This window comes from Typopeltis vanoorti, chromosome 10 (genome assembly GCF_054136105.1).
Source record: "Typopeltis vanoorti isolate ZY-2024b chromosome 10, IOZ_Tvanoo_1.0, whole genome shotgun sequence".
Lineage (NCBI taxonomy): Eukaryota > Metazoa > Arthropoda > Arachnida > Uropygi > Thelyphonidae > Typopeltis > Typopeltis vanoorti.
Genome location: NC_143558.1, coordinates 43,943,370 through 43,962,339, shown reverse-complemented (window position 1 = coordinate 43,962,339; position 18,970 = coordinate 43,943,370). Strand labels below are relative to the sequence as shown.

General features: G+C 35.7%; 1 protein-coding gene across 1 annotated transcript in view; it reads left to right on the top strand.

The window, feature by feature from the left end:
- LOC150102372 (uncharacterized) overlaps nucleotides 1-18,970 on the top strand; it is a 211,795-nt gene that overhangs the window by 186,574 nt on the left and 6,251 nt on the right. Inside the window, exons 10-11 of the mRNA XM_090399565.1 lie at nucleotides 377-471; nucleotides 11,266-11,556. Of these exons, the coding sequence (XP_090255691.1) occupies nucleotides 377-471; nucleotides 11,266-11,556 (386 nt within the window). The remainder of the gene's footprint in view (nucleotides 1-376; nucleotides 472-11,265; nucleotides 11,557-18,970) is intronic.

The window sequence follows — 18,970 nt, the reverse complement described above, 5'->3', positions numbered from 1 at the left end:
GAGATATTTGCACAAACAATCACACCATCATCCGGCTCAAAAATATGGTATTATGGTGTGCTAAGCATTTTTAGTGCTCTAAATCTTACATGTATGCTTGTTTTTTTTGCATATTTTTTTTCTCTGAAATTCTGATTTCCCTTCCCTCCCATTGAGGACCTGAATTAATTTGCAGTGCATCTTAAATATGTAGTAATAAGCTAATGTGTATTGATATAAGATGCATGACAATCCTTTTTGGGGCCATCCATTATATGATTTGTTTCATAAATAAGAACTTACAGTGAATTACGTAATTATTATTGATAATTCTTCATTAATCTAATAACTTGGTTTCTTGCAGTAAAATAATTTAGCATTTGAATTTCTAATATAGGATGCACTTTGTCAAGTAATAACTGAAAGGGATGCTGCATTATCAAAAGTTAATGAATTAAAACAAGAACTGGAATCTTTTCGCATTTGTTATAAGTAAGTGACTTATTTCATTTTTTTTTTATGCCTGTAGTTGTAACAATGAGTCAACTCTTACTATAGCAAATACCATTACTAAACCCACTGTTTATTAAGAATGACTAAAAGGTTCCTGGCCAAAAGTCTGTAGCAGCAGCAACGGTGCTATTTTAAAGGAAATTTGCTAATTTTCTATTATAATAAATCATTCGTTTGCTCCATATAAGTGTGCTGTAGTTAGACTTGACTTTATCTGCATAATTTTCCTAACATTTATGTTATTTATTTTTTATTTTTTGTTAAAATCAGTATTAGCGAGGTGTTGGTGAAGTATTTCCAGAATTTTGTTTCATTATTGTTTAAGAGGATGTCATCTGTTTTATTCTGTGTTATCGCAGTAATGCCATTTTATTTATGTTGCAGTGACGTTTGTGTAATTCCTCTGCTAGCTCCCCTATTTTTCTTTGATGCTTCATGCTTTTTTTTTTATACCTATTTATATCTCTTTAAATTTACATACTTGAAAGTTGTTCCAGCAGTTAGTGCTTCAGTGCTCACTCTAGTTTCTTGGAGGAAAGGAAGGAGAAACTCCAAGGAATCTTCTTTAGCCAGATGATACTCCAGGCAGCATGGCATTCGATTGTTTTACCATCATGATTCATGTGTAAGCCAATGTGGAATACTGATTTGGTTAGCTAACTTCTAAATTCCTAGCTTGTTCTCATTTGTTAAGCATTCAAATGATTACCTAAAACAGGGTATATCATGGAGCTGTAAGGAATTTTGGCTGGACATTAAGTCAGAAGCTGCAGTCAGTTTTCTACATTTCCTGTAAAGGTTACATGGTGATTTCTTTCCAGTTATTTACTTTTTGACCCTTAATTTTGAGCTGAGGCTATTTATTTGTATGCTGAATGCAAGAGAAGATAAATGTGAAAGCAACTAGGAAGAGTTTACACATTTAATTCAACGCATGGATAGGCTTATGTGTTCGTCAGATATTTTTGTAATAGATTTCACGGTTTGATATGAACACAGATGGATAAGAAAATAACTATTTATTAACTTAAAAGCTAATATTTCGCTGGTATTATATCCAGCATCTTCAGAGCACACAACACAAAGTTTGTTACAAATGCAAAACAACCACAATCCGGTGTAACAGTGGGGCTAGTAAAAGTAATTGCAGCGTGCAACACAAGACTAAAGTCCTAATATGGCGCCATCTAGGTTTAAAAAAAAAAAAAATCAAAGTTTTGAAATAGTAGTCCATATAAAATTTGAAAAAATGAAATGAAATAAAATAAAAGTAATAAATATTAATTTGGTCTTAAGATGACTATCTCCCAAATCTTTGGTAGATTTATACAGCCATACTTGTTAAGGTTTGGAGTATGTTTTAAGGCTTCTGTTGATTCCAGGAACAACCTCTCTGACTTGTAAAAGCTTCTGTGCATTACTTTTGTTTCTTTCCAATTGATCCTGTGTGCAGGGGTATCCAAAGCATGGTCTGCCAGACCCGACTTGCCATAATGAAAATGTCAGATATATTTTTTGTGTTCACTGAGGCGGATGTCCACAGTTCTTCATGTCTGTTTGTAGTAGGCTTGATGGCAAGAACAGGGCATTTCATAGACTCCTGGATGTGATAAAGGAGTGCATTTGTCCTTAGATGAACGGATGAGAGTTACTAATTTCACATGAGGTTTAAATACGGTGCACAATTGGTGTTTGTTAAGCACCCTAGATATCTTTTCAGATGTGTGCCTTTAATGTATCGGATGGTGATAGCTTTGTTGTAGTCTTCTGTGGTAGATAGAGGGGGATTTCTGGGTAGCATTTAGTATGTTATCTATCTTATGGGGATTATAACCATTGGTTAAGAAGGTGTGACGTAGGTGAGAAAGTTCAGCAGTGATTCATCTATCATTGAACAGATTGCTCTAGCTCTATGGGTTAGTGTTTTTAAGATACTGTATTGTTGAGAAGGGTGATGGTGTGATTGTTTAAGTATCTCCCTGTATGTGTGGATTGTCTATAAACCAAAAATGATAAGGAACCTTCTGGAAGATGTGTGATCAGTGTGTCCATGAAGGGTAGGCAGTCATTGGGGAAAAAAAAAAAAAAAAAAAAAAAAAAACCATTCAATTCAAATTCTGTTCTTGATTAACTCCCAGAAGTTTTGGCTAATCAGTACCTTGTTTCATGGAACATTCTCTGTAATATTACTTAAGTGAACTCTGCTTCATCAAAAGCACTGATCAGTAATGGTTATAGTATCTGACTAATACATATTATCAATCATTATTCTTTTGCCATTGTAATCCCTTCCGAAGATATTCATCCATATTCACCATTCATGCCTTCATCCATTGCACTCACAGCATATTTCTAAGGTTTAGAAGAAATTTTATCTATGCACTGTATACATGATAGAGAAGTTTCTCCTTTCTAACCTTAGTTATTTTTAACTAAGTATTTTAAGGAAATTACAACATCACTAAGATATATATGAAAATAAAATTTAATATACTTCAATATTTCGGCAATGTCACGTTGCCATTTTCAAGAAACTTAAGTACAAGACACGTGCACGCAGGCACAATATACAGTAAATGAGGAAGAAGCAGGAAGCTATTATTTCTCCTAAAGTCTTGATGGTGCCCTCTAGCAGGAAATGTTGGTATTCTTGGGCTATTGGGCTGAAGGTCTTCTCATGTAAGTTTCCCAAATTTGAGGAAGTCTCATGTAGCCAAATTTGTTGAGGTTCGGATTGTTTCTTAGGGCTGAAGATGATTCCATAAAAAGCCTTTCATTCTTGTATTTACTATGGTGTACTATCGTGGCTTTGGTTAGGGCATTGTCATTTGAACAGATAAGTTTAGCCCTGTTGTGTAGTGTCTTAATGACTCCATATTGTTGCAAGGAGGGGTGGTGGGATTGTTGGTGAATGTATCTACCTGTATGGGTGGGTTTTCTATAGACTGAGAAAACCAAGGTTCCATCAGGCTGGCAGGTGACTAGTGTGTCTAAGAAAGGAAGGAAGTTGTTTTTTTTCTTCTTCCAGGGTGAATTTGATTCTGGGGTGTTAGTTGTTTATATGTGTTAGGAAGGAGATTAGTGCATTGGAGCCATGTGGCCAAATAGCGAACACATCATCAACATAGCGAAGCCAAATGGTTGGTTTTTGTGGGGCAGAGTTTAAGGCTTTCTCTTCAAAAGTCTCCATATAAAAGTTGGCCAAGGGTGGGGAGAGTGAACAACCCATGGCTGTCCCCTGTATTTGTTTGTAGAATTTTCCTTGCCAAACAAAATAGCCTGAGTTCATTGTGAACTGAAAAAGGGCTGTGATATCGGGATGATATTTAGCTTGGATTAGCTCTAAGGATTCTTTGAGTGGAACATTTGTGAATAAGGAGGAGACATCAAAACTGACCATTATGTCAGTGTGTTTGAGTGTAAGGTTTTCTATGCTGGCTTTGAAATGGGCTGAGTTTTTTATGTGTGAAGGTGTGTTGCCAGTATAGTGTGAGAGAGCTTTGGCCAAATGTTTAGCTAGTTTGTATGTGGGGGAATCAATGCCATCCACTATGGGACATAAAGGCACATTTTCTTTATGTATTTTTGGGAGTCTAAATACGGGGGGGGGGGGGGGGGTATGGAGTTAAATGGTTTTAATTTGTTAGTGATTTCCACAGGCCAAGAAGTGACCTTCTTAAGGAGCCTGTGGAGTTTTCTAATTTGTGAGTTGGTGGGATTGTATTCGATAGGGAGGTAAGTAGCCCAATCTAACAATAAGGCTTTCACCTTACCTGTGTAATCCTTTTGGTTAAGCAATACTGTGGCGTTCCCAAAGCTTTGGTGATTATTATTTTCTTGTTTTTCTTTAATTCCAGTAGAGCTTTAATTTCCTTATTGGGCATGTTGGCTTTTGGTGGTTTAGCTTTGTTCAGAACACAAGCTACATCCAGTCAGGTATCGTTGGCGACGTGGTTTGGAAGGTGTCATATCCCACGTTCAATTCTTATCATAATATCTTCAGCAGGTATTCTTCTGGGCGCGATGGCAAAGTTGTGCCCACGTGTGGGATACCTGGTGGATACCTGCCATAGAATACGGTGGAAGAAAGCCACGATAGTACACCGTAGTAAATACAAGCATGAAAGGCTTTTTATGGAATCAGCTTCAGCCCTAAGAAACAATCCGAACCTCAACAAATTTGACTGCATGAGACTTTCTCAAATTTGGGAAACCTACATCAGAAGACCTTCAGCCCATTCGCCCAAGAATACCAACATTTCCTGCTAGAGGGCACCATCAAGACTTTAGGAGAAATAATAGCTTCCTGCTTCTTCCTCATTTACTGTATATTGTGCCTGCGTGCACGTGTCTTGTACTTAAGTTTCTTGAAAATGGCAACGTGATATTGCTGAAATATTGAAGTATATTAAATTTTATTTTAATGTATATCTTAGTGACATTGTAATTTCCTTAAAATACTTAGTTAAAAATGCATAACCAATGTCTAAGCCTTTCCACGAGAATAACCTTAGTTAAGGTAAATTTCTTCTTTTATCACATCCTGTTGCTTACCAAATCTCATGTGCTTATTGTTATTTGGTCAATCTGCAGTGTTAAGAGTCTCAGAACATGTGGACCATATACAGAACTTATGAATCAGATCTTATACAGTTTCTTCCATCCATAGTATTATCTTGAATGCCTTGGATGCCAAAGAAAGCAGTGAAGCCTTTTTGTACTGACATAGTCGTATTCATAATGACAGCTTTAATTGATCACAACTTCGGAAAAATCATCTTAAACCACTTTTTTTAAAAAAATATATTATATCTCTTATAATCAGTTTGGGGATGCTTAAGGGTCAAAGCTGTATAACTGAGAGGAGACTTCCACATAGCCTCTAAAGGAATGCGGAGATCCGACCAGGGCTTCTGACTTAATGTCCAATCCTCACCTTCTCGTGGTGCACCCTGTTGGGTATCTACCTGGATACTGAATGAACGAGGATGGGCTGGCAATTTGGGATTTAGCTGACCAAATTGTATTCTTATTGGCTTAAACCAATATACAAAATGATGGTACAACATGACAAAATTTCATGCTGGCTGGGGCATCGCCCAGTTAAACAAGGCCCCCGTTGTTTTCGCCAGGGAACCAGGGCGAACAGCGAAAAGTCAGCTACTGGAACAAATCTGAAAGCACACCCCCAACACAACATCACCAGAGTTAAAGATCGGTACTATCAACATAAGAAGCTTGAATGGCAAAGAAATGGAGCTAGCTGAAGAATTAGATAAGTATCAGATTGACATAATAGGGGTGACTGAAACTAAAAAGACCAAAACTGGTGAGATCTTTCTGAGCAATAAATACAAAATGTTATATTCAGGAAATGACAATCAAGGAAAAGAAGGAGTAGCCATAGTATTCAACACAAAATACGAGGCTAATCTTCTTGAATGGCAGGCAGTCTCAAGTAGAGTGATGTGGGTTAATATCAGAATGGGGAATTGGACAATGAGACTTATTTGTGCCTATGGTTTCACAGAAGGTTCTACTAAGTAGAAGTGGAGGAATTTTTTGAGGCTTTAGAAAAAGCAACTGACACAATGAAAAAGGAAAAGTTTGTCCTTGTTGGGGATCTAAATAGCAGAGTAGGAAATGATTGTCAGACATACAAAAATATTTTGTGAAAATTTGGAGAAAAGAGCAAAGCTAATAATAATGGCAAATACCTGTTGGATTTCTGCTCGGGACATGGACTGGTTATTACTAACGCCATGTTCCAACATAAAAATGTTGGAAGATGGTGTTAGTAATAATGGTCCACAAATTCACATGGAGAGAAGAAGCAAGGGATAAGAAAAGTCTCATTGACTATGTTATTGTTGATAATAATGTTTTCTCCCTGGTGCAGAATACCAGAGTGTACAGAGGATTTGATATTGGAAGTGATCACTATTTAATCTTGAGCAGGATAAAATTGAATTTCAATTTGAAAAGAATAACATGTAAGAAAGTTTTAAAGTGAATAAAAGTTGAGCAGCTCTCAGATGTAAACTGTAGACAATAAACAAAGATTATTGAAGAAAAAATGAAAGAGTTTGAGAACAGGAACCAAACCTTGGAGATTCAGTGGCAAGCCTTGAAGAAAACCCTGATTGATTCAGCCAGAGAGGCATGTGGTGAGGTTGTCTGCAAGGATAGAAAAATCAGAACTACATGGTGGACACAAGAAGTTAAAGAGGCAATGAAGGAAAAGAAGAAAGCATATCAAAAGTTCCTGGCAAATAAGTCAGCTTTTGCTCTTAGAGAATACAGAGACAAATGTAAGAAAGCGAAACACTGTGTAAAACTAGCTAAACAAAAGTCATGGAAGGACTTTGGCAAGAACATAGAAAATAAATATCAAGAAAGTGGTAAGATATTCTGGAGGTTGTTGAAGAAGCTTAGGAATGGGGAAAGAGTGCTGTAAAAGGAGTTAGAGATGATAAAGGTGACATGAAAACAGGAGAAAAAGATATCCTTGAAGTATGGAGTAATTACTTTGAAAGGCTGTTAAATGAAACAAGCAGTGATGACAGCACAGTGGTAAAAAAACACTGACCAGGCATGCAGTCAGTAATACATATCCATACTTGAAGTAGAAAAAGCCATCAAAGGCTTGAAATGTGGAAAGGCAGCAGGAGTAGATGATATTCGACCAGAAATGCTGAAGTATGGTGGTATAAGAGTCTTACAGTGGCTGCACTGCATAGTTCAGAAAGGCTGGACAGAGGGACGAATTCCCGATGATTGGAGTAGAGCTCTCATAATACCCATATATAAAAAGACAAATAAAACTGAATGTGAGAATTGCAGAGGTATTTCTCTGCTGAGTGTTCCTGGCAAAATCTATGCAAGTATACTTGAGAAATGGTTGAGAAGAATTGTGGAAGAAAAGCTTGGTGAAGAACAAGCTGGATTCAGGCCAAATAGAGGCTGTCAGGATCAGATCTTCACTTTATGACAAATAGTCGAGAAATCATGGGAATATAACAAAGATCTGTATTTAAGTTTTGTCGATTTGGAAAAGGCATTTGACAAAGTGCCAAGAGAGAAGCTATTCAATACGCTACAGTTATATGGTGTGTCAATGGGGCATTATATCAAGCAATACTTAGTCTTTATTTGAGTTGTAAGTCAGCAGTTAGAATTGAAGGAAATACAGGAAGATGGTTTAATGTTAAATCTGGTGTGAGACAAGGATGTACATTATCCCCTCTGTTATTCATTATCTATATGGATCACATTATGAAGGAAAGTGGTATTAAACATGATATCAAAATTGGAGATGTTAATGTCAGCTCTTTGCTTTATGCAGATGATGTTATACTTCTAAATAAATCCGCTACAAGTTTGCAAGATTCCTTGACTAAATTGAATAACTGTTGTAATAGATATGATATGAAGGTCAGCAATAAAAAAACCAAGACAATGAAAATAGGGAGAATAGTTGAAAATGCCATCTGTGTTGTGAATGGAGAACCTGTGGAACAAGTAAAACATTTCAGCTACTTAGGCAAGATTTTTAGTGAAAATGGTAAATTAAATATGGAAATAGACAACAGAATCAACAAAGCTGGTATGGTAGGAAGTCAATTAAATAAATTCATATGGAATAAAAGAGAAATTAGTTGGAACACTAAATTAGCTGTATACAAGACAGTGTTCAAACCAGTTTTAACTTATGGATCTGAGAGCTGGGTCAGAAGTAAAACACTTGACCAAAGACTAGAGACCGCAGATATGAGAGTCCTGAGAAAGATTAGAGGCATGAACAGATGGCATCAATGGCAATATCATATTAAAAACGAAGATATTAGGAAAGAACATGACATTGTCGGCATCCAGGAATGGGTTAGCAGTGCTAATCTCAGGTGGTATGGTCACTTAAACAGAATGGGCGAGGAAAGATTAGCAAAACAAGTGTTCTCTGCCAGGTTGGTAGGAAAACGACCTAGAGTAAGACCAAGATATAGGTGAATTGATATGGTACAAAGTGCCTTAGACGATAGAAATATAAGATCTGATAATGTTGGAGTCTTGACAAGTAACAGACTGATTTGGAGGAAAATTATAGGTAGGAAGTTAGTAATGATGTAAATTTTTCATATAGTAGTTTTCATATAGTCATACCCTGTAGACCCCTTGAGGGTACATGTCAGGAATTTGATGATGATGATGATAATCATTTTGTTATTATGAATAGATGACGACTAAATTGACAACACTAATAGCATCGATCATTTATTATCTATCTGTAACCCCACCAATCAACCTGTTATTATTATGCAGGTGTCTCCATTGAGTTAGAAGACTCATTGTAGGAGACCCGTTATTCACACAGTACCTATCATACCTCTTCTTGTGTTCATTCACGGATATACTTATAACCTTTGCTGGCAACCTATTTTACCCATTTACCACTCATCAAGCAAAAAATCTAGTCCCAATATCCCTGCTAACCACACTTTTACACAATTCTCAGAGGTGAACCCTTATTCTCTCTCTCTCTCTTTTCCTACATGTGCTGCAAAAAAGTCTTTGCTGTCAGTCCTATAAAACCACTGTAAAATGCTTCTATCACGTTCCCTCTTTTTTGCCTATCAGCTAGTTTTTGAAGTCCACACACTTTCGGTATATTTTCCTAGGGTGCATTCCAAAGACCTCCCACAGTTTTGGTAATCCACATTTGGATCCTCTCCATCACTTCTTTCTCCATGGAATTCAGGAGAATGGATTTGTGTTCAGTAGTCCAGTGGCCTTATTAGAATCTTATAAAGGGGAATAATAACTTTCCTATCCCTGCTTGTCAGTGGGAGTCCCATTCTGTTTTCTACTCTGAAGAAGTAATTTGAAAACCAAGTATGAAAGTTTGAACCAAGATGAATATTGATTTATTAAATTTAATTTTAAAAAATGCATCTTGTTATTACTTTAACCTGAAAATACTTCATATTACTTGAAATACCAGATTATGGGTATTATCAATGGTAAGAATAGAAAAAGGGGAATTTTTTTTGTTAGAAATAAGACATGATTGAGTTTTGTTAATTATAAAGTCAGGCTTAATTATAAAAGCAGTATTTAAAGATATACAGATAGTACAGTGGTGAATATTCTAGAAGTTTTGCTCATTGTAGGTTAACTTATTTAGCACTTTTTAAATAAAGAAAGATAGGTGCTGTGAATCATTATAATAAATTCATAAATGCATTGGATTCCAGTACACCGTTGAAGAAAAATCATTGATAAAGAAGGAAGAGATTAGATGAAAGAACAAAGCCTTTCTACACCCTAAAATTCATTGTGATCTTCATCCTTAAACTTCCATCAACCTAATACACCATTGCGTATATTAGGTGACTGGAAAAAAAAAACAACTAGCAACACATTTGCAGAAGACCAATTCATAAGATTGGGATACTTAAGAGAATCTTAGCCTAAACCAATTAAATGCTTTAGTAGTATCAAGTGCAATCATTTAAGTTTTAAAAAATTTTCCTATAGCATTTAATAAATCCAAAAGTAGATGATATAAGCAAGACATTTTCCATTGGATCAACAGTAGCAAAATTCGTACTTGCAATTCATTTATTAGTTGGAAAGTTGTTGAGGTTCACTGTGCTTCCTTTTTAGGATGCTGTAGAGTTTGGTGCTTAATAAACAACTGTTAATGTTTATTAACGTCGCAAAAGTTGTAAGAGCTACCCAAAAAATCGCTGCTACAATGCTAAGAATGCTGACATGTATGGATAAGGAGGTGATAGTTCCACTCTATAATGTGCTAATTAGGCCTCATTTGGATTTCTGTGCACGGATCTGGTCTGGCTATTTTGGTGATAGGGAAATACTGGAGAGTGTATAGGCGAATAACTAAGACTGTCTCAGGACTGGAATATTGAGTATGTGGACAGATTGAGGGAACGTGGTCTACAGAGATGGCAGATAGGAGGAAGAAGAGAAGGGGTGATGTGACTGAGATGTATAAGCTGGTGAGAGGAGCCTACCAAATAGATATAAGGGAATTATTGCATAGGATAATGGGTGATGCAAGAACAAGAAGTCATCCCTGAAACTGAATGAAGAGCATGTGAGTGAAGGAGCGAAAAAAAGGTTTTTTGCTTGGTGGGTGGTGAACAAGTGCAATGCATTGCCAGAGTGGATAGTGTGTTCCAACATTGAATGTGTTCAAGGCAAGGTATGATAGTTATTGTGATCTATAAGTGACCTCCCACAGTGAGCCTTTGGAATCTGTGGAGACTTGAAAGTAATATTAATACTGTTGCAGAGCAAGTTTGCAACCCACTCAGCCAACCAGTTTGCAGAATTGCAGAGGAACAGTTGCTTTATGAACTTGTGTGTGTTGTCTCATTTTACACATGCACTTGTAGATGATACACTGGAACCTTTTTTCCAAAATCTTCTCTCAGGATATTTGTGAGCTCTTTAACCACTGCTTTTCATCTTACAAACAAGCAAACTTGAAAAAGAAAATGCACAATTAAGACATAGGCTAATCTCATAGCCTTAGTTGCTTCAACCATAATTCTACACAACAACAACATTTTAGCTCTTCCTTAAACTGGGATATTTTAATTGCACAACCAGCACTTTCAACAAATTGAAGGTGTAGCAATGAACCTCCTACTTTTGCTACCACACTGCTAATTTACATAGTGTTTATGCAGGTCTTTTATTAATCAGTGTGTGTGTGTTTAATTGGTTTCTGTTGCATTTTTATTTCAGTTTACAGACCTCACTTTCAAGAGAAAGACAAGTGAATTCTGATTACGAAAGTCTGCAAAAAACAGAAATACTTCCTACTTGTCTGGGAAGCTGTGGTATAAGACATATTTCTTCACATTCAGAGTTGATATCATCACTAGAAGGCAGAGGTGATGAAGTTAATAAGCTAAAATCTTCATATGAAGACTCTCCTGAATGTTTAGAGCAAATGAAAATTCAGCTGGCTGCATTACAGCGACATTGGGAAGAAGAAATAAAGGCACATAATGCTGCTGAAGAAAAATGTAAAAGGTAATTTTATTTAATGCATACATGCAAAGAAAAAATTTATATATATTAATTAAAAAAAGCAAACATAAGGTTGAGAAAGAGTTTAAAATTATGCTTTTTATGTTGTAAAAAATTAAATTTAGCTATGCATAGAACAAGGGTCAGATATACAGACAGAAAAGTCATACCATAAACCTGTTTTCTTCTATATAGAGGTAACTGCAAATCCATTAAGGAATATAAAATACACACATGAACACAGTGGAAAGATATTGAATTACTGAATTAAATTATACAAATCTTTCAGTTTAATTATTTTAAACCATCGTCAGTGTAACAAATAGAATTGGAAAATTCAAGCAGCAACTATGTAGACACTTGAGTAGAGTACAAGGTTTACTGCAACATGGAATGTATTCATTTCCATACAATTGCAAGTTAATTTGACTTGGTCAAACAGGCTGCTTTGTCACTAAACATATTTCTGAACACCTTTCCTATATTCATACCAAAAAACGTGATAAATCTGACCTTGCTGAAAATGCAGTTACTAATACTAGCCACAGGACCTTCTGGGATGATAACTGAATTATTGCATAGTTGCTTCCACAAATTTGAACATCTTTATAAAGAAAGTGCAGCGGTCCTTCTACACTGCCCTAACTTCAACCTCAGTGACAGTAACATTCACTATGTGCCTACCAGTGGCAACACGTGCCCATTTCAGTTGGGTGTGCTGTAGTGGTGTATGCAACCTGTTCTACAAAATTCACATCAGTTGACCATATGATTGCATTTTTATTGATGTATGCAAGTTTTAGGAGTATTATAGTACATCAGTGCTCATTGTAATTGATCTAATGCAATTAATTGTAGGATAACTTTGAATACTTTAAATGATCAATTAATTGTAACCAAATCTGTGTAGAGTGGGGGACAATGTGTTTGTTTTAAGATACTATATATTAGAAAATAATGAAGGAGAATGCTATATTTGGTTGGAATATTTGAATTACTCAAAGGTATAAAATTTGGAATAGGAGGACGATGCTTACCTCCTTTGGCTACAGTACTGTTTCCCATTGTAAATATGGGCAAAAAAGTTATAAATTTATTGAAAATTATATATTAAAAACTTGTCTCCCATGCTAGTTCACACTTCATGCATTCAAAACAGAATAAACTCAGAAAACAAAAACAGCAACTCATGACAGATGACAACATTCAATTGGATTGGTTGACATAATATTCACAGCCTCTAGGTGCTATTGTCTCAGAGCTCACCTTCTGAGCAGTTTAAAACTAGTAGAATGCTAACAATTTGACCCACTGCACCATCTGTACATCTTTTCAAAGGGCTCAAAGGTATATGTATTTTGAATGCACACCCAGGATATTAAAGCAAGTGTGATACAATGTTTACGCATCGAAAAGTGCCCTCTTCATGAAGCATTAGTATATTATGTTTGCGTTTAGAAATCATGCAAAGTCTGGAAACAATTAGGGGAATCTTTAATGGGAATAAATGCAAAAATATAATATCGGTGATATTACTATTCAATGAATGAGCACCACACACCTAGCAGACCCTGAATATTCGTCCCTGGTGCCTACATTGTTTGCTATTTGAATTTCCAAATTCTGTTTGTACATGGTTTATGATACTTAAACCAAAGTATGTGTGTAATTTAGAACAGTTAATATCTTTCCCCTATGTTCATATGTGTATTTTATAAACCTGCTTATTGTAGATTTTATTTTATTGTAAAGTGGTCTATTTCAAACCCAGAGATTCATATTATCCTTTGAGTTCTGTTATGTGCTTTACTCTGCAGACTGCACCAGAGTAGGAATGGAGAATTAGATATTTTCGTCAGATGTGATTTACAAAATTTAAGTAAAACATGTTGATTGATTTAAATTAAACAATCATTAATGTACACTATATACAACAATCATTAATGTAGGGGTGCTTAAGGGTCAAAGCTGTATAACTGAGAGGAGACCTCCACATAGCCTTTAAAGGAATGCGGAGAACCGACCAGGGCTTCTGACCTAATGTCCAATCCTCACCTTCTCGTGGTGCACCCTGTTGGGTATCTACTTAGATACAGAACGAACGAGGATGGGCTGGCAATTTGGGATTTAGCTGACCAAATTGTATTCTTATTGGTTAAACCAAAATAAAAAATGATGGTACAACATGACAAAATTTCATGCTGGCTGGGGTGTCACCCGGTTAAACAAGGCCCCCGTTGTTTTCGCCAGGGAACCAGGGCGAACAGCGAAAAGTCAGCTACTGGAACAAATCTGAAAACAAATCCCAACTTAACATCACCAGAGTTAAAGTTCGGTACTATCAACGTAAGAAGCCTGAATGGCAAAGAAATGGAGCTAGCTGAGGAATTAGATAAGTACCAGATCGACATAATAGGGGTGACTGAAACAAAAAAGACCAAAACTGGTGAGATCTTTCTGAGCAATAAATACAAAATATTATATTCAGGCAATGACAATCAAAGAAAAGAAGGAGTAGCCATAGTATTCAACACAAAATACGAGGCTAATCTTCTTGAATGGCAGTCAGTCTCAAGTAGAGTAATGTGGGCAAATATGAGAATGGGGAACTGGACAATGAGACTTATTTGTGCCTATGGTCCCACAGAAGGTTCTACTAAGGTAGAAGTGGAGGAATTTTTTGAGGCTTTAGAAAAAGCAACTGACACAATGAAAAAGGAAAAGTTGGTCCTTGTTGGGGATCTAAATAGCAGAGTAGGGAATGATTGTGAGACATACAAAAATATTTTGGGAAAATTTGGAGAAAAGAGCAAAGCTAATAATAATGGCAAATATCTGTTGGATTTCTGCTCAGGACATGGACTGGTTATTACTAACACCATGTTCCAACATAAAAATGTGCACAAATTCACATGGAGAGAAGAGGCTAGGAATAAGAAAAGTCTCATTGACTATGTTATTGTTGATAGTGATGTTTTCTCCCTGGTGCAAGACACCAGAGTGTACAGGGGATTTGAAAGTGGAAGTTATCACTATTTAGTCTTGAGCAGGATAAAATTGAATTTCATATTGAAAAGAATAACATGTAAGAAAGTTTTAAAGCGAATAAAAGTTGAGCAGCTCTCAGATGTGAACTGTAGACTAAAATACAGAAAAATTATTGAAAAGAAAATGAAAGAGTTTGAGAACAGGAATCAAACCTTGGAGATTCAGTGGCAAACTCTGAAGAAAACATTGATTGATTCTGCCAGAGTGGCATGTGGTGAGGTTGTGTGCAACGATAACAAAATCAGAACTCCCTGGTGGACACAGGAAGTTAAAGAGGCAGTGAAGGAAAAGAAGAAAGCATATCAAAAGTTCCTGGCAAATAAGTCAGCTTTTACTCTTAGAGAATACAGAGACAAATGTAAGAAAGCTAAACAAAAGTCATGGAAGGACTTTGGCAAGAACATAGAAAATAAATATCAAGAAGGCGGCAAAATATTCTGGAGGTTGTTGAAGAAGCTTAGGAATGGAGGAAAGAATGCTGTAAAAGGAGTTAGAGATGATAAAGGTGACATGAAAACAGGAGAAAAAGATATCCTTGAAGTATGGAGTAATTACTTTGAAAAACTGCTAAATGAAACAAGCAGTGATGACAGCATAGTGATAAAAAACACTGACCAGGCATGCAGTCAGGAATACATATCCATACTTGAAGTAGAAAAAGCCATCAAAGGCTTGAAATGTGGAAAGGCAGCAGGAGTAGATGATATTCGACCAGAAATGCTGAAGTATGGTGGTATAAAAGTCTTACAGTGGCTGCACTGCATAGTTCAGAAAGCCTGGACAGAGGGACGAATTCCCGATGATTGGAGTAGAGCTCTCATAGTACCCATATATAAAAAGGGAAATAAAACTGAATGTGAGAATTACAGAGGTATTTCCCTACTGAGTGTTCCTGGCAAGATCTATGCAAGTATACTTGAGAAACGGTTGAGAAGAATTGTGGAAGAAAAGCTTGGTGAAGAACATGCTGGATTCAGGCCAAATAGAGGCTGTCAGGATCAGATCTTCACTTTACGACAAATAGTTGAGAAATCATGGGAATATAACAAAGATCTGTATTTAAGTTTTGTCGATTTGGAAAAGGCATATGACAAGGTGCCAAGAGAGAATCTATTCAATACACTGCAGTTATATTCCCATGATTTCTCAACTATTTGTGGGGCATTATATCAAGCGATACTTTGTCTTTATTTGAGGTGTAAGTCAGCAGTTAGAATTGAAGGAAGTACAGGAAGATGGTTTAATGTTAAATCTGGTGTGAGACAAGGATGTACATTATCCCCTATGTTATTCATTATCTATATGGATCACATTATGAAGGATGTGTGGTATTAAACCTGATATCAAAATTGGAGATGTTAATGTCAGCTCTTTGCTTTATGCGGATGATGTTATACTTCTAAATAAATCCGCTACAAGTCTGCAAGATTCTCTGACTAAATTGAATAACTGTTGTAATAGATATGGTATGAAGGTCAGCAATAAAAAGACAAAGACAATGAAAATAGGCAGAATCATTGAAAATGTCAACTGTGTTGTGAATGGAGAACCTGTGGAACAAATAAAACATTTCAGCTACTTAGGTACGATTTTTACTGAAGATGGTAAATTAAATATAGAAATAGACAACAGAATCAGCAAAGCTGGTATGGTGGGAAGTCAATTGAATAAATTCATATGGAATAAGAGAGAAATTAGTTAGAACACTAAATTAGCTGTATACAAGACAGTGTTCAAACCAGTTTTAACTTATGGATCTGAGAGCTGGGTCAGAAGTAAAACACTTGACCAAAGACTAGAGACTGCAGATATGAGAGTCCTGAGAAAGATTAGTGGCATGAACAGATGGCATCAATGGCAATATCATATTAAAAATGAAGATATTAGGAAAGAACTTGACATTGTCAGCATCCAGGAATGCGTTAGCAGTGCTAATCTCAGGTGGTATGGTCACTTAAATAGAATGGGAGAGGAAAGATTAGCAAAACAAGTGTTCTCTGCCAGGTTGGCAGGAAAACGACCCAGAGGAAGACCAAGTTATAGGTGGATTGATACAGTAGAAAGTGCCTTAGACGATAGAAATATAAGATCTGATAATGTTGGAGTCTTGACAAGTAACAGACTGATTTGGAGGAAAATTGTAGATAGGAAGTTAGTAATAATGTAATTTTTTCATGTAGTACTGTCATATCCTGTACACCCCTTGAGGGTACATGGCAGGAATTTGATGATGATGATGATGAATCATTAATGTAAACTGCCAACATTTCACTGCCAGACTACCACATGTAATTGTGCCTTTTATCAATATAATAAACATCAGACTGTTATATATCACTTTGGGTTGCATATAAAAGAATTATTACAAGGTCTGGACATAATTTTAGACGATACTGCAACCATGCTAGAGAATACCTTGACTTGGATACATCCCATTATGCAGTTTCCCTTTGTGCAACCTGGAAAATATTCCACCCTTCATTTTTCTACCAGCTGCTCTTTAAAACACATGGAACAGAATACTCTGCTTTTCTGCTAATCACACAGATGATTATATTCAATGTTTGCAGTGGAGTAACTGCTGTCTTTCATACATCATAATATCTACTAAGATCCAACTGGAATGTAGTAACTATACTGCTGAGCTGCTTCTCATAGAACTTGCATTAAACAATATAAATTTGAAACACTATCAAAGGTGCATCATTTATGCAGACTCTCTTAATTCATGACAGGCACTATGAAGTGTGGTATGTCACTCATCTTGTTCTCGATCTCTTTGATCCAACAACATCTGGTGTATCACATAATGAGACTCACTGAACATTTGGCTGTGTTTTATCCTAAGGATGGTGAGATTTGTGGGAAATGTGACTGCAGACACTGCAGTTAGGTCAGTTTGTCCCTTACAAGATCATAATCTGCCAATCCCTTTATAATGATTACAGGTAATCATAAGAACAAATCTAATATTTCATTTGTTAATCTTTCTAAAGATTAATAAACTATACCACATAAAGTCTGAAATTAAATTGTGACACTCCAGTTCTGTACAGGGATCATAGGAAAATTGTTATTGCTAGACTTGAGATCATATGCATTGTGTCTAGTGTTTTCAAAGCTTTTTTTCCCCACCATGGACCACAATAAGAAATACAACATACATTGCAACTCAGTACACACATACTAAACTGATACAAAAGTTTCACAAAACATTATGTACCTCTATAACATTATAGTACAGTTAAAAAAAGAAGTAACTAAGTTAATATCAAATATGATCTTATTAATGTTTAAATAGATGTTTACACTCCAGTTAATGAGTGTAAACATGTTCGTAAATCAGGTGTTCATTTGTGTTTTATAATTAGATTTGAACACTCACTTGCAAAATCATATCAAAGTATTTTAAAGCTATGAAATTTGTGAGATCTACTCTGATATTTTCTATTCTATTTCATTGAAAAAACTGCTGTTGGGTACTATGTAAAGAAATAGTGTGTGCATACTATGGATCTGTTTTAACTATTTATCATATTTTAGTAGACTGGCCTGAATTCACTAATGATTTCTGCGATTTCTCAATTTATCATAATAGTTGAGAAATCATGGCCCTATTTGATCTAAACCAAGCTTTGCTCTTCTCAACATTTCCCTTTGACAATATTTCTTACCACTTTCAAGAATGTTGCATGTATCTTACTTCTCTCATTCAATTTCATTTTCCTCTATTTTATAGATGGGTACTATGAGAACTCTACTCTGATCTACTATAATGCTTCTCCAATACCCCCCCTTCCCATCTTTGCAGATGGCATTTTTCTATCTTAGTTATTGATATCTACCCCTGATTTTTCCACTGAATTATTTTCTACCATTGTTCCATCACTGCTAATCTCATTTAATAATCTGTCAAAATAATTATTTCAAATATTTACAATATCTTTGTCCTCAGTTTTTATGTTACTTTGACCACCTATGATTTATTATACAGTTCTGGTTCCTCCAGTGCTAAGATTTTTCAATAGCTTCCAGAACATTGGTCCACCTTTGTAATATTTATCTTTTATATTCTTACCAGTCTTCCTTGACTTTTTTTTAGTTACTTTTACACGTAGCTTAGCATTCTTACATTTAAGCTTTTTCAATAGCCTCCAGAACATTTTTCCATCCTCCAGATATTTATCTTCTATGTTCTTACTAATGTGTTCCCATGACTTTTTTTAAACAAGAATTTAAATTTATTTTTTGGCATTTTAAATTTTTTTAAAAATGAACTGCTCTACTTCCTAGAAAGCAATCAAGCCCAAAGATGAACATTATTAAATGCCATCAGTGGGAGTCAGACCCAGAAGAGATACAAAGGTTG